The sequence below is a fragment of the Cervus canadensis genome, chromosome 13 (genome assembly GCF_019320065.1).
Source record: "Cervus canadensis isolate Bull #8, Minnesota chromosome 13, ASM1932006v1, whole genome shotgun sequence".
Taxonomy (NCBI): Eukaryota; Metazoa; Chordata; class Mammalia; order Artiodactyla; family Cervidae; genus Cervus; species Cervus canadensis.
Genome location: NC_057398.1, coordinates 48,756,776 through 48,773,980, shown reverse-complemented (window position 1 = coordinate 48,773,980; position 17,205 = coordinate 48,756,776). Strand labels below are relative to the sequence as shown.

The following is a 17,205-nucleotide window of genomic DNA, read 5'->3' as shown; positions in this document are numbered from 1 at the left end:
AGGCCAATTCACTATCTGGAAACTTCCTTAATCTAACTGCTTTTTATATAATGTTAGGTAGTGAGAATAAAATATTTCCCAAAATGCGTAATCAAATCATACTCGAAGAACAACAGATCTATTTCAATAATTAAATGAGGCGACTTAAACTGTTAAATAACCCAATTTCTCAAATAACTTAAAAATAGTGAATACTACTACTCATGATGTACTTGACAGCTTTTTCCATTCTTCTCTTACTCCTTACCCAGACTTCTATGATTGGTACCTTCCACTTTCAAGACCTCAAATACCAACTTAAAAATGCCTGAGACTTAATAGACACTGCCTAGCCCTAAAGCCTGGCTTCCCAGGTGACTCAAGGGTAAAGAATCTGCATGCTAAGCAGGAGACACAAGTTCGATCCCTGGGTCAGGAAGATTCCCTGGAGAAGGGAATGGCAACTCACTCCAGTATTCTTGCCTGGGAAATCCCATGGACAGAGGAGCCTGGTGGGTTACAGTCCATGGGATCCCAAAAGAGTTGGACACGACTTAGCAACTAAGTAACGACAACAAAAGTTCTAAAGCCTACAAAATAAATCCTAAAAATTCTAGTCCCTTGTTTCCTATTACAACAGGAGTGTACTTAAGAGACTGTATGTATTATTTTTGTTACATCACACCAGACTTCTAAAAGACAAAATATGAAGAATAATACTAAAACTCAATTTACTTTAAAATTGTGAAAAGTCCCTGTTTCGAAATTATTTCAAAATCTACTATATTATAAAAAATAAAATGTATTTGGCCAAACACTTTGACTTTTGGCTTATGTGGTTTAAATTAAACATATACAAACAAGGTTTTTTAAATACAGATAAAAGAAACAAGATCCAAGAAAGCATATTTAGTGGAAAATGTATATAAAATTTTCTGGTAATACAGCAAAATATCTCATAACATTAATGTAAATTCTTAATAACCAAAAGGCAATTGAGAATAGTTTTCTCTTTTATCATAATTTTTACATTACATTTACAACTGGTACATACAAAGAGTTCTCCCATCATTTTACAGATGAGAAAGAATAGATATTAAATGACAACCATAACCACAGACTATGCAACCATAATTTAAGAACTGAAACTCTAGCTCAAAGTATCAGAATCTTTTCATTAAATTTTAAAAAAAGAACTAAAAAATTTCTAAAACATGAAGTGTAAAACTACACAGGCTTTATAAAATATTTTGCTCTACATATAAAATTAAAGGACATATACTCACTAATACAGTATCAAAGTCAAAACTGTCTCATTCTTAACACAGTGAGCTCCTGAAAGATGACTTAAAATTCTTACATTTCCAGTATGAGTTTAGTAATCTGTTCCTTAAAATCATTCAATTCATGTCTTATACACGCACACATATATATATTTAACCCTACGACATTAAGTTACTAGAAAATTCCTGATATTGACATATTGAATTACTAAAGTTATGTGCATGAAATCCTGAATAAGTGATTTACCTGGCAAATGAAATTTTAAGAAAATTCAAGTCCAAAAAATGGAATAATCGCCAACTGACTTTTGCTTCAAAAAAAATAAAGCTTTACTTGGGAACAAAGACATTTTAGTATAAAAACTTTCCAACAAATTCAAGTATCCTCATACCATAGGTACAAAATAACTTCTTTGGCTAATACCCTTCAAAAGTCAGTGTACCAATACAGATGCATTGATATGTACTATATTAACAGTATGATGTGTGATGATGTATACTCTTCTCACAGGGAACTGGTGGATGTTGGAACTTGCTCACAGTTAACACTGGAAGCAGAACTTAAACCAAGACTTCAAGCTAAAGGTCACATGGAGCATTTGTTTTCATCATTGATCTACTCCAATATCTACGTCTTCTAAATCACATCTAGATTTCGGAGAATGAAGATAAAAAATGAACCAGTTTAGGTCTGAATTAAATTTGGAGTGAATCTAACTCTCAGGCAAGCAGGAGTTGCTCCCAAACATTCTCTAGGAAATATTATCACAAAAAATTTAAACTATTTATGTCATCTTACAAACATGACAATTTTTGGCAAGTCCATGTTTAGTAATTTCCTTGCCTTGTACTATATAGAGATGTAATAAAACCCAGTGATGACCACCTTCAAGTTCCTGTTGACCTAAGATATTTTAAAACCTCCTCCCATTTCCAGAGTGACTTCCAAAGCCTAAGAAGGAATGTTTCCACTAATAAATACCTTTCACTTGAATGCCTGTTAGACCACCACGCTTTAGGCAAAGTGAGCAATAATCCATTTCCGCCCATCATAGAATTATTCAAAATTTGTCTGACCAAAACAACGTAAGTTCTTCCCCTCAAGTTTCACATTAAATCAAGGCAACAACTAAGTACCATGCTTTCACTCTTGGGAAAATATTTACCAAAAACTACTGGAAAAAAAAAAAAAACAAAACCTAGAATTGGTGTCTACTCTTTTATTGCGTGTATACATACATATTTAAATACATAATACATACACAACAGATATTATATGTTTATGTACTTATTACAGAGTAGAGAGTTTATCACGGTAGCTCTCTGTAACAAATCACAATGGCCAGCTAAAGAGTTTTTATTTTAAATACAAACTTACCCCATTCTAGGTATTCAAGAATGTTCTTCTCTCTTCTCAATGGAGAATTATTGCATTCATCGTAAAGGCAGATGAGGATATCCAGTAACGTTTCCACACTGAAGCACTGCCCATTGGTCTGAGCGGGCCCATCCAAAATAAACTGCTCCAACTGCCTCAAACGCACTTCTCCAGACATGTTTGCTTCAATCTCCGCTGGTTTTCCTTTCAATTACTAAAACGATTTTGACTATGATTACTGAAACCTAAATGTTAAAATGTGTGGTTTAAAAATAAACCACTTGTTATTCAAATAACTGTCATGCAATGCCGGTGCTGAATTCAACATCCAACACGCCAGGAACCTCACTTAACTGAAGCGTCTTCAATTCCGCACATATACATATATTTTTGAGGGAAAGTTACCATAAAATATATATTTAATACATTTTTAAAAGAATAATACAATTAAATCGTATATTTAAATAAAATAATTAAAAAGTACAGCTAACCAAAGAGTCAACACTTCTTTAGGGGAAAAAAAAAAAGCTCTTCTCCTTCATTCAAAATTCAACTCGTGCAACAGAATCCTGAAACGAATCCGGCTGCATCATTTATGAATTAAGTCCCGATCTGTATCAGCAATTCACTTCCAGGCAGAAGGAAAATCGAAAGGGGAGGAAAAAGCCAGAATGTATATAAGGGGGAGGGAAAACCAAAAATTCTGCTGCAAATCCTCCCAGCCACCACTTGGATAACGCATCAGAGGCAATTTCTCCAGCGGGAAAGGGAGGGGGCGAGGTCCCTGAAGCAGCCCCTCGGCTCGGAGCACGCCAAGTCTTCCCTGGAGGAGGCTTCTCCTTTCTCCTTCCGAAGTCCTTCTTTTTAAGGCTTTGCAGTTAGTCCTATTTCCAACCGATTCCGATGAAAACTCTTCATTTTTCTCCCCGCTTCTTCTAGGGGCCTGACTGACTGCGGGCGGCACTCGCCCCCGGCTCCGGGAGCGGCGGCTACTTGGCGGCCCGAGCCCGCTCCATGTCGGTGGTCGCTGGGCCGCCGGCCTGGGCCGCGCCCGGCAGAGAGCCGGGTCTCCCCCACACCCGCACCGCGGCCGCCCGCCCGCCGACGCTCCCGATGCCCTGGCGAGGGGGTGCTTTTCTGGATTCAAAGGACACGGACGGCGGCAACTGCGGCGGCGAGGGCGCGGACGGCTCCGGCAGCTAGATCTCCCCCTTCTTCACACCCCTGGCTTAAGGGCATCTTTCCCCGGCGAGGAGGGAAGCGGCCGAGGCGCAGGAGGAGGGGTTGGTGCCGCTGGTAAGGAGACCAGAGGCTGCCGCAGCCCGGCTCGCAGCCACTCCCTTCCTTTCCCTCCACCCCTCCCCCGCCTTCCCCGTTCTCTCGCGCTCGCGCCCTGGGCTCCGCGAGGCAGCTCCAGGGCCCACCGCACGCAGGCGGAGGCTGGCCGACGAGTCCAGATCCAATATGGCGGCCCCCCGCCCCCGCCCCCGACACGCGCGCGCCCGCCCTCTCTCCCCTCCCCGCCCCCGCCCCGCCCCCGCCCGAGCCCAGCCGGCCCGGCGGGGTCCGGTCCAGAGGCCGCGCAGAGCCGAGCCGGGGCCCTGGGGGGGCGCGCGGGCGGGGGCCGGGGGCGCGGCGGCTGCGCCACCCCGAGGGGCGGGTGGGGACGCATCGGCCGGCGAGGCTGCTGCTGCCGCAACGTGGAATGCAGGGATACGGGAGGACTGAGGGAGGCCGCGGCGGCGGCGGCCGGTCTGGAGGTGGGAGGACCCGGGCGCGGGCTGGGAACTGCGCCACCGCCTCGCCGCGGTGTTCCCGGTCCTCGAGGCTTCTCGTACGATCGTAGAGCGGGTCTTCCTCCTGGGCCTCGGAGGCACCACCTGACTGGCACGTTTGCTAAGGAGGCCCAGAAGCAGACGGCTTTAGGCTTCCAACAGATCTCTAACAACCGTGCCCTTCTCAGCGCCTCTTACCTGCTCACCACAACCCGTGCCGCCCCCCCACCCATTCAGTTCTCCAGCACTCCAAAGTAATAATTCCTTGGGTGTCTAATTACACCACTTCTTGTGTCACTAACCCAGGACGAATACAATGACAGACTTGTACGCGCTACCCTGCAAGCCCTGAGTGCGAGAAGAACAGAATTCCCCATGTCTATTCCCAAAAGTTTCCCTACGGAGAGCACAGTGTTTTCTTCTCCGGAACTATTCTAGCTGCTGCCTGTTTATCCCCAGCCAAGGTTACCACCTACACGGGATTCAGCCAATGAAGGGGAGTCAGGACGGTTCACCCCTCTCCTCAAACCTCCATCCCCAGAGCGCGCTCGCGTGCGCGCGCACACACACGTAGCCCAGTGGCACAATGCAGAAGCCTGGCAGCAAAGACCAGTCATTGAATAGGTAAGGCCGCTGATGCATTTAGGGCCTTTCAGGGTGGGGTTTTGTTTTGGTTTTTGACCCTGTTTAGGAGAGCGCTCTACAAATTTCTCATGGAAGAGCCCACATTTAAATGTGTCACTAAATTGGGTCACTGCATTTCTGTCATTCCCTTTCAAAATGCCATCTCTTTTATAAAAACTTCTCCAAAATACAGTTATTTTACATTCTTTTCCTACATCCCTGAGGCAGTTATATTTTCTATGTTAATACGCACAATTGTGTTTTTTACATCTTACTAGTATGGACTAAGGAAGGTCTAGAAATGAAGGCTAAGATTAAGTATTCAAGATGCCGTCATTCACAAAATATTGTGAATCTTTTGTTAATTCTACACTGGCCTGATTTCAATAAGGACAAAACATTATTTCCAATGAGCTCTTGACACATGAGTGATACATAGGTTCAGACAAAAGATGGGTCGTTATAGCCATTACAACTTTGTGTGTATGTATTGACTAATTATAAATAGAAAAAAAGAAAAGTTTAATAAATAATAGTATTTTGGTGTTTACTATTCAAGTCTTTTTCCTATGTATTTTAATAAAATGATGCATTTAAAAAAAGACAGTTTTATAGCCTCCTGTTTTCACTTGTTCAGTCACTAAATCGTATGTGACTCTTTGCATCCCCGTGAACTGCAGCACACCAGGCTTCCCTGTCCTTGACTATCTGCTAGTCTTTGCTCAAACACATGTCCATTGAATCAGTGAGGCCATCCAACCATCTCATCCTCTGTCACCCCCTTCTCCTGCCCTCAATCTTTTCCAGCATCAAGGTCTTTTCCAATGAGTTGGCTCTTCTCATCAGGTGGCCAAAGTATTGGAGCTTCAGCTTCAGCATCAGTCCTTATAATGAATGTTCTGGGTTGATTTTTTAGAATTGACTGGTTTGATCTCCTTGCTGTCCAAGGGACCCCCAAGAGTCTTCTCAGGCACCACAATTCAAAAGCATCAATTCATCAATGCTCAGCCTTCTTTATGATCCAACTCTCACATCCATCCATGACTCATGGAAAAACCTTAACTTCAACTATATGGATCTTTGTCAGCAAGCTGATGTCTCTGCTTTTTAATACACTGTCTGGGTTTGTCATAGCTTTTATCCCAAGGAGCAAGCATCTTTTAATTTCATGGCTGCAGTCACTGTCTGCAGTGATTTTGGAGCCCAAGAATATAAAATCTGCCACTTTTTCCTCATTTATGGCTTCCCTGGTAGCTCAGACAGTAAAGAATCTGCCTGCAATGCAGGAGATGGGGTTCGATCCCTGGGTTGGGAAGATGCCCTGGAGAAGGGAATGGCAATGTACTCCAGTATTCTTGCCTGGAGAATCCCCATGGACAGAGGAGCCTGGCGGGCCACAGTCCATGGGGTCACAAAGAATCGAACATGACTGAGCTGCTGATAACACAACACAACATTTGCCATGAAATAATGGCAATATATTATAAACATGTTTTCAGGTCAACACATATTCTTCAACAACATGGTTTTTAATAGTGAAGCCAAGACATTTTAACACTTTCAATTGACCATGAGGTGGGATAGCAAAGAAAATCTCTTCTGCTTTTATACCATTTAGAGCTGGCTCCAAGATAACCACTTATCCAACTTGTAAATAACTCTAAAGAAGAGGTTAAAGGAGAGAATCTAAAACATGTTGTCTCAATAAATGCTAATTAACAGTGGAAGTATGTAAGATACAGATGCATTTTTTTAACAGAATAGTCATACTGCCAGTCCTCTGTCTACCTATTCTGTTAGCACTTGGGTACCACCCACAGTCCAGGGTATTGATGATTGCTTAATAAACTTTTCCACATTATTTAGAGAGTAAAGAGGAGAACTCTTTTATTTAAAAAAAAAAAAAAAAAAAAGCACACACACACACACAAAGAGAAGGAACAAGGGTGAACCCAATCAATTTTGCTTGAATAATTCAAGCTCTGAGACTTAATCATTAACTAGACACTAAACATTGTGTGGGTGTTATTTTAAATGTTCCGGTTAAAGTGTGAACATGCTTGTTAATGAAACCAAAGCAAGGCGAAGCCCCAGCAGTCCCACAGTGCCTGAAGTGATCCTGCAAAACGTGAGTGCTACAGGCTACATGGCAGGGTGTTCTTTGGATAAAGAACCTGGAGGAGGGCTTTGTGAAATTTTGCTGAGGGGACTGGAGATTAGATGTAACTGCAAACACAAATTGTTTGAAATACTCAGGAAAAGTTTTACAAAGATGCTAGGAAGTATTCTGACCTTTCAGAAAAGAAATAGGACAGGAGAGGACAGAAATAGGAGAGTGAAAAGAATAAGACAGGATAGGAGTCATTAAACTTAGTCCAACGAATCCTCCAATTCTGGCCTACGAAGGGGAGAATTGATCCAACAGTTAACATTTATAACAACCAGCCCACTCTTACCTTGCTATATCTTACTCCAGAATAACTATAGGTTCAATAATGAAGAACAGAGCCCAAAAGCAAGGTGAATGTCGCAGCAGGGCTTCATGTATAGTAACAGACAAGTATTTTACTACATTGCCTTTCAGCCCAGTTAGCACATCCTGACCCTGAAAATGATTGACTTGGTTTAGTGCTTTCTGAGAATAAAATGCCGCCAAATGCTTGTCCTCACTTCAGGTCTGGCTCCTGACATGAGTAATACCAGCTATAAAAGCTGATGTAATTAAAAAAAAAAAAAAAAGGAGGGGCAAGGGGAGACTTTGTAACTAATAATTGCCTCTGTTACAGAACACTTTACAATATGGGGATACTCTCCTGAGCACTTTGAGCATATTATGCGATGCAATCATTACAACCATATGAAGTAGACAAAGTATCATTTCCATATGTAAATAAGGAAACAGGTTTAGAGATACCTTGGATAACTTGTTAATGACTGCACAGCTAGCAATGACATAGGAGCTGGGAGTCAACACCAGGCCTGAGTCAATGGTTTTAACCAGTATACGAGAGGGGTCAGAAAGATCTGCAGAATTCTATAAACCCAACTCCTCATTCCTGTTGTAACCAGGAAGCAGTGGGCTATAGTTGCTAATTCACATATCTGGATGTTAGAAGTTGACTTCAGGGCAGAAAAGGGAGACACATATGATGGAGCAGGATCCAGCCAGAAAAAGAGAAATCACTCATGTATTTAAACCAGAAGAACTTTAGCTACAAGAAATGGTTACAGAGGTGATGGAACAGTTGAGCTGAGGAAACAAACAGGGGAGAGTGAGGTGACCCTCAGTTTGGTAGCAGCACCACCTACTACCCCAAGACTGGTGGAAGCTAAAACCAGGCCTAGAGGGAGCTGGAACCATAGAGGAGGTACAAAAAGGGCAGAGAGAGAGGAAGGAGAAGCCTCTTACCTAGAATCTCCCACCATTTGCTGCTGAAACAGAGCTTGTGTTAGACAGCCTGCAGGCATTGTCCGCAAAGATACAGAACAGAGCAGGTGATGAACGTGGACTGGCTATAAACTGGTCAAGGATTTACATGCATATCATCAATGCAGTTTCAGTTTTACCTAAACTATTAAAAAAATAAATAAATAAAGCAAATGTCTTATCTTTGAATAACAATTAAGTGGATTTTAAAGTGGCATGATTTTAACCTAGGAGCAGTTTTTACTACTCCCTTTTCATATTTATTTTGCTTTGTTTTAATTTCTCAAAAACAAAAGGCTAAAATCCCAACCAAAACAACCCTCCTTGTCTAGGGCATGTTTACTTAGGTTCACAGACTAATATTTCCCTCTTGCTTATCAGTGAATCTTGTCTGCTTTGCCCTACCTTTAAATCTTGCGTTTGAATTTCTCTTTAAATTCACAAGCTGAATTTAACAAGCTGTACTATAAATGGAATTTTCAAAAATAAGTTTAGAGTCAATCATTATAAATATTGCCCCCCTGTTATAGCAGTTTAGTAAATTTGAATACTGAAAAGAAAGATGCCATTCTTTTATAAATTCCATCAGCAGGAAACATTTGGCAAAAGGCTCCATGCCATGTGTGATGACAAAAACCAAACCAGTTAAGCCAGTGTGTTCTTCTCAGTCGCAAAGTGGGGCTGGAGGTGACACAGCCAGGATCTAGGGACTGGCAGCTGGAGAAATAAGTTGAAGAACCTAGTTATCTTTCTCTGGAAATCTCTCTGCCAAGGTTATCACAACTTATACATTATCAAAGCCAATGGTAAATCCTCAGTCCACATTTCATTTGAACTTTTAGCTGTTTTGACAGCACTACTCACCCCCTTAATTGAAATCTTTTATTAATGTGCCTTCTATACTCTCCTTACATTCTCCTCCTTCAGTCTTCTTTACTAGGTCCTCCTTGTATTCCTCATTTCTAAAAACCAGAGTGTCTCAGGGCTCAATCTTTGGACCTTTTCTCTTTTTTATTTACACCCAGTCTCTAGGTAACCTCAATTAGTCTTTTTTTTTTTTTTTTAATTTTTTTATTAGTTGGAGGCTAATTACTTCACAACATTTCAGTGGGTTTTGTCATACATTGATATGAATCAGCCATAGATTTACACTTATTCCCCATCCCGATCTCAATTAGTCTTAAAGATTTAAATACTATATATGATGGTTTGAAAAAAAAAAACATGTCATGAATTCTTCAACACTTCTCTCATTGAAGACTGGGTCTGCATCTTAAATCTAGGCCAATCTTAGTGAATTATTTGTAACAAATAGAATGTAACAGAAGTGACCATTTAGCTTCCCAGGCTGGCCATGCAGCCTCCCCTTGTCCACTGGAATACTATCATTAGAACCCTGCACTGCCATTAAAGAAGTTCAATTATCATAAGATGTTCAACTGTGCCAAGACTGCCTTGCTAAGGGGGCATATGAAAGAGCCACATGCAGGCACTCAGACAGCAGCTCTGGGCAGTACAACTACCAGACATATGATTGAAGATGCCAGGTGATTCTAGCCTGTACATGTCATCACCCCAACCAAGACTCCAGGTCTTCCCAGCTGACACCATGGTCATTGTAGAGCAGAGACAAACTCTCATCACTGTAACTTTTCCAAATTTCTCAAGCATATCATCCATGAACCTAGTAAAATGATTGTGTTAAGCTACTAAGTTTTGAGTAGTTTGTTATGCAGAAATAGTAGCCAGAATAATTTATAAATGCTGATAACCCCAAATGTGTGTTTTTGAGCTGAGCCTTTACCCTGAATCCCAGACCTAATTTTCTTACTGTCTACTTGACACTTATTTTAAGACAGTATGTTTAAACAGAAGACTTTAACCTGTCCCCTCCAAAAACAAAAGAACCCATGATCCTTCTCCAGAGTACTCCATCTCAGTAAATGGCACCTTCATTTACCCAGATCCTTAGTATTAACCCAAATGCTTCACTTTCTCTCACCCTCCATGACCAGTCTAACAACAAATCCTGTATCCTGAAAGCAGGTATATAATTCAAAATATTTAATAACCAGAATAATATGGGTTCCAACAAATCAGAACAGATGCCAATCTGAACATCAAAACAGACATGTCTTACTGTTGCCTTCATACTCCAGTTCAGAAATTTCCAGTTGCTTCCCATTATAGAAAGAACGGGCTTCCCTGGTGTCTCAGACAGTAAAGAATCTGCCTGCAATACAGGAGACCCAGGTTCCATCCCTGGGTTGGGAAGATCCTCTGGAGAAGGGAATGGCTACCCACCCCAGTATTCTTGCTTGGAGATTTTCAAGGACAGAATTGCCTGGTGGGCTGTAACCCATAGGGTCACACAGAGTTGGACTGACTGAGCACGCACACACGCATACAAAGAATAAAAACCAAGATCCTACTATAGCCTATAAGGCCCTCCATCATTGGGTCTCTGACTCTCTCTCTCATTTCATCTATCATTCTCTGCCCTCAGTCTCTTGTATTCCAACCATGCTATGCCCTATGCTGTTTCCCAACTACCACACACTCCTGCCTCAGAGTGTTTGCAATTTGCCATTCCCTCTGTCTAGAACATTCTTCTGCCATATATCTACATATCATATTCTCCCACTACATTCAAGTCAAACATCACTTCATCAGAGAGACCTTTCCCATATAAGCTATTATCAACAGCAGCCCTCTACCCTGCCTTTCTCTAGCCTCTTATCCTGCTTTTATGTAGCATATGTCTACACAGCATATGCTATATTGTTGTTGTTGTTGTTTATTTGAATATTCCTTATTGCCTGGGTCTCTCCACTAAAATGTAAGCTCCATGAAGGCAGAAATGCTGTGTCATTCACCAACACTTAGTACTAGACACCATGCTCTACTTTCTCCTGGGCTTTGTCTGTATCATGTAAACTGCCCCAGGAGCAGGCGCTGCCTACCAAGCAGGAAATGGAGAGGATTTTTCCTAAGGAAAAAGGTTCCCTGTTACACTGTCTACTAAGATTTTTTAATGCCACCGCTTCTCCAGGATCTTGTTGGCGACCAGTAAGTCGAGTGCCTTTAAGGAAGTAATCTCTAGGATCCTCTCATCCTAATACTACAAGCCTGCAAATACCTAAAGCATAAAGTCACAGACACTTTTCTCTAAGAAAGGTGGATGATATGTGTGCAAAATTCAAACTTTAGAGAAAGAAAAACTTTATGTGCGTTACTGAGGTTGGGAAAACGAGATGTGATGGCCATATCCTTTGTTGTATGATGCCCATCAAGTACCACTAATAACCGCTAATATTAATTATGCATCTTCTATGTCAAGTATCTGGAGAAGGAAATAGCAAACCACTCCACTATTCTTGCCTGGAGAATCCCAGGGACAGAGGAGCCTGGTGGGCTGCCGTCTGTGGGGTCACACAGAGTTGGACACGACTGAAGCGACTTAGCAGCAGCAGCAGCAGCATGTCAAGTACCAAACTAAGGACTTTCCATTCATTGAATCCTCTTAGCAACCCTATAGGACAGAAATTATTATTATGTCTTGCCTTAATCAACTCAGGTTCCTCTAGCAAATTACCATAGAATGGTTGGCTTAAACAACAAACTCATTTCCACACTTCTGGAGGCTGGAAATCCAAGATCAAGGTGCTGGACAAACTGGTTCCTGCTGAGAACACTGTTCCTAGTTTGCAGATGGCTGGCTTCTCTTGTACCTTCACATGAAGGAGAGCAGAGAGAAGAAGCAAGCTCTCCCGTGTCCCTTCTTGTAAGGTCACTAGTCCCACCCATAAGGATTTCACCCTCATGACCTTCCCAAAGGCCCTACCTCCTCATATCACCACATTGAAGGTTAGAATTTCAACATATGAATTTTAGAGGTGATACAAACATTTGGTCCATAACATTTCCATATAGAAAAACAAAGGATGAATAGTTTAAGTAACTTTCCAAAGGTTATAAAGTTGATAGGTAGTAAGGTCAGGGTTTCAATCCAGGTGAGATTCATTCTAAGGCCTATGTGCTGAAATGTTTTGCTAACCTGTCTCAGTACAAGTCAGAAAAACTAATAGGAGTTAACTGACTAATTAGACTAAGCTCTCTTGTCTAATAAAAAGAAGGGAAAACTAAAATGACTTGATTATAACCTCAAAACATAAAAGACATTCTCTGGCAGGAGTTTGATCAATTGTTTTCCATATAAAAAAGAGCAAAACCAGAGAGAACAGTTTATTGAAATAGGGTTTTGTCAGGCAGACAAAAAGAGAAACTCTTAATTGTTAGGTTGGCAAACCCCAAAATCAGACACAAAGAGAGATTGTGGAGTTGTAGTATCTGAGGATCTGTAAAATGATCATTTTCAATTCATGAAATCCACCTGCCAGAAGGTGAAGGAGTCAGAACAGATGTGCTCTCCAGGCTCCAATCTGCAATAAGATCCAGTGTGGGGGACCAGTTAAACCCACAGGCATACAGTGGAGCCAGTGATTCTGTTTTAGAACAGACTGTGATCTCTCCCTGACCCAGAGGGCAGCAGCATCAGCACTAAAAGCCAAGTGAATTAAGGCCCTGTCAGCAGTGTTCCTCACAATAAAAAGTATAACAACAACAATAAAAAGTATCAAGACATAAACCCACATGTAGGTTGGTATCTGGAGCACCCCTGGCATTCATGCGAATGAGGGAAATGAAAATTCAAGCAAATTAAATCTGAAATAGCAAGAGGGGCTTTCCTCGAATAAGAAACGTTCCTAACATAACCAAGTACAAGCTGAAATCCCTGCAGAAGATAGGAAACAGTGCAAAACTCTTTGTAAGTATTAAAACTTGAGACTTGTTTCAATCACTTCCTCAGATTCTAGGGTGGTATAGGTCAGGGTAAAAAGCTACAGAATAATATTAAGAAATGATGTTAGAAGAAACAAATTAAGTATTTTTATTTGCTGTAATATTAGATTTTCCTATACCTTGAAACTTGGTTTCTCATAATGATAACATGTTATTCTGTTGATCTTTAGTGGATTGTTTTCTCAGCAATGGTGCTGAATTTCTCTGAACCATCCATACCCTTTTGCTCACCCTGCCTTGTGAGAAGAGAATGACTTATTTAATGACAAGCCACAGTACAAAGTAGTACTGTGGAGCAAACACTTTCTCTATATAAAAAATAAATAGTCCAGGCAGTGATAAAGCTAGAACATTGTCCTCATGAGTACTTCAAACTAAAAATGGAATTCACCATCTCATAAAATTATTAGCTAATCATTAACAAATACAAGAGCAATCATTCTCAATTTTTTCAAACCACTAACCTGTTCTAGTCTCTTCATTCATTCACTCACCATTTACTAAGCCCCCAGTCTGCATTAGGAACAAAGTAAAAAGTATAAGTGGATGTTGTTTAACCTTCATTGTACAAATCCCCAAAGATGCACTTATAAATTATAAGCAAAGGTATCACAATACTGTTAATATCCTTTTAACTGGAAGAGGAAGATTGGTTGGTAGCCGGTGATAAGGCAGAGAAATTTCCCTGAGAAGTTGAATTAGAGTATGCCTTTTGGTAAGCTTTGGGTTACTCACAGAACAGAGCAGACAGAGGGGATTTTTCCAAGTAGGAAGAAAAGAAAAAGCCAACTTCAGCGCTGTGGGAAACAAGCCAGGACAGAAGAAGCAGAGCCCTCCAGGAAGGGATGAGGTACAGACAATGAAATCTAAGTACAGCTAAATGAGATCTTATGTGGGTGATCTAATATCCAGGTGGCCATTTCCATGAGGACAGGGTTGAAAGAAGCAGAGATTGTTATCATATGGGTGCTAGTATAATGGTGGTTCTTCTAGGCTAATAAGAGAGGTGGGAAGAGGATCTATAGGCAGAAACCCAGGATGCAGGAACCTAGGACTCAGCCAACAAGGAATGAACTCATTTCAGAAGGAAACTGGAACAGAAGTTCAAAACCAAGATGCAAAGCCTGACATACAAGGTGACCAAGTAGAATACGGGTCAGGTAGAAGCTCTCTAAGGTGTTTGGGAGCTAAATGTTGCTTTGGACCCACTAAATCCAAGATGCAGAGCTATGATGGTAGAACCATTGCTGCCTAATGGTTAGAGTTGTCAGTGTCTTATAAGGCCAGGCTTAAGAAGGAAATAGCAACCCACTCCAGTGTTCTTGCCTGGAGAATCCCAGGGATGGGGTCGCAGAGAGTCGGACACGACTGAAGTGACTTAGCAGTAGCAGTAGCAGTACCCTATTCAGGGCCTTTATGGGATGGAGCATGGGGATCATCACCGCTGACATCCAGTTAGAACTAGAAGAGCCACAGACTGATGCCACCTGTCTAAAACTAGCTCTCTCCACATCCTACGTGATGCCTAACCCCTTCAGCGATCTGACACCGCTATGAGTTAAGGTTGAGTTGGGGGAACATCTTTTACAGGTTGGATACAATCTAGAGCTTGTATGCACTGGAGCTAAAATTCAATTAATGTTTTCTCCTTTAACTGTCTGCTATGACAATCCTATTCAGAGTGGAACCTCTGAAGGTTAAATAATAAACTGCTGTGGAGCTATGAACCAGCCTTGTAAACGAAAGTCATTAGAAGAAATAATGAAGGCAGAACATCCTCAGCTCAAAGAGCAATCAGATGGTGAGAGTGTCCCTCTATGACAGTTTCTCACCATGTCTCTCCGGCATACTGACTGTGCCAGGCAGCGTACTGGATGCTTCCCAGTCTCTGTGAAGGTTGACAATACAAAGAACCCTCTCCTCAGCTGTCTCTTGTTCCCTCCCTTGGTTTCTACCTTTTAACCCCACTTCAATCTCTGCTAACGTATCTTTCTGCAGCAATTTCCGTTATCTACTTCTTCCCAGATTTCCTCTAACTTCCCTCCCATCCCCCTTATGCGTTCTTTCTCTTTTCTAGTTTTCTTTCACTTCTCTTTCTTTTTCCTTCTGACTTTCTAACTACTTTCCTTTCCCTTAACTTCTCATAATAATAAATGAAAAATCATTTGTAAATACTTAAGTAGAGTTAACCTGTCTCAATGGAGGAAAATATCCTTTCAAGAAGGTAAATGCATTACCAGGGACAAATAAAAACAAGTTAGAGCTTACTTACACATTCGTATAAATTTAGATGAACTTACCTAGAAGAGGCAGGAAGAGCATGCCAGGTGTAATTTTTCCTGACAATTGGTGGCAGGTAGAGGGATGAAGGAAAAGCTTTTGCTGTGGGACACTCCATAAGGATAGTAAGCATTGGAGAAATCTGAGCAAACGTTCAGTGGGGAGGGGGGTCTGTTCTGAACATTTTTCTCACATCATTTCTTTGATCCACACAACACCTCTGTGAATTAAGTAGCATTATCGATAATATCTCCAGATGTGGAAACAGGTGTAGAAAGTAAGTGACAGAGGAAGAATTGCGACCCAATCTGTCTGTTACCAAAGTCCATAGTGACAAATCAAAGAGAAACTTCACTAGCTTGATAGCTCTATCTGTTAGAACAGTAGTAAAAAGGAACCACAGAAAGATATTCTGAGAGCTCATGGTCCCACTGGACTATTCCCATTTAGCTTCTCATTTGTGGTCCCTACCAGTGTGCTGGCACGGACCAGGGCGCTGAATAAATGATTACAGAACGCATGAACAGGATTCAAAGCAGCAAGCCCTGGAGTTTCTGAACTGGAAAAATCATTATCGTACCCAATTCAGGGGTCATGCAGCCTCTGGGTAAACATTCCCAGGGACAATCCTCCTACAAAATAAGAGTCACCATTGAGCCACATTTTTGATACAGCAGTTTAAGGCCTTAAACTCCCATGTATGCAGAGGCTTTAAAATAGCTTTCTGATACTCCCACTTTTATAACATTTCATCTGTCATTAATTCTTTAAACATCACCAGAATGTAATGTGAACAGACTTAATGATGCTGGACTGCTTAAAGATAGTTAAGATGGTTAAGTTTTGTGCATTTTTCACAAGTAAAAAATTTTAAAATCATCATAATATGAACATATATGTCTATAAAATATATATAATTTTAAAATATATAATCTTGCAAGTTAGTGGCATGGACAAGTAAGCTACTTGTTTTATTTCAGAAAAAAATTAAAATTCGAAGGATGACTAAGCAAGCCTGTTTGTCTGGGGATTGGGGCTTAGCTGTTAACTGTGCTGAATACCACGTTAGTGCCACTTTTACATCTACTCTTCTGGAAGTTTTAATAACTCATATTTCTCTTCAGCCTTCTGTGTAAATGTAAGTTTGAATTTTCTACAGTAGTTCAGTTCAGTTGCTCAGTCATGTCTGACTCTTTGCAACCCCATGGACTGCACCACGCCAGGCCTCCCTGTCCATCACCAACTCCTGGAGGTTACTCAAACTCATGTCAATTGACTCGGTGATGCCATCCAACCATCTCATCCTCTGTCATCCCCTTCTCCTCCCACCTTAAATCTCTCCCAGCATCAGGGTCTTTTCCAATGACTCAGTTCTTCCATCAGGTGGCCAAAATATGGGAGTTTCAGCTTCAGCATCAGTCCTTCCAATGAATATTCAGGACTGATTTCCTTTAGGATGGACTGGTTGGATCTTCTTGCAGTCCAAGAGACTCTCAAGAGTCTTCTCCAACACCACAATTCAAAAGCATCAATTCTTCAGTGCTCAGCTTTTTTTGTAGCCAACTCTCACATCCATACACAACCACTGGAAAAACC

The 17,205-nt window shown here is 41.3% G+C and overlaps 1 protein-coding gene across 8 annotated transcripts in view; it reads right to left on the bottom strand.

Moving 5' to 3' along the window:
- The window catches only part of CDC42BPA (CDC42 binding protein kinase alpha), a 295,068-nt gene extending 292,250 nt beyond the window's left edge, over positions 1-2,818 (bottom strand). For all 8 annotated transcript variants that reach the window (XM_043484945.1, XM_043484938.1, XM_043484937.1 and 5 more), the window contains exon 1: positions 2,641-2,818. In XM_043484945.1, coding sequence (XP_043340880.1) covers positions 2,641-2,818 — 178 coding nt within the window. The remainder of the gene's footprint in view (positions 1-2,640) is intronic.
- Positions 2,819-17,205: the final 14,387 nt, after the last annotated feature.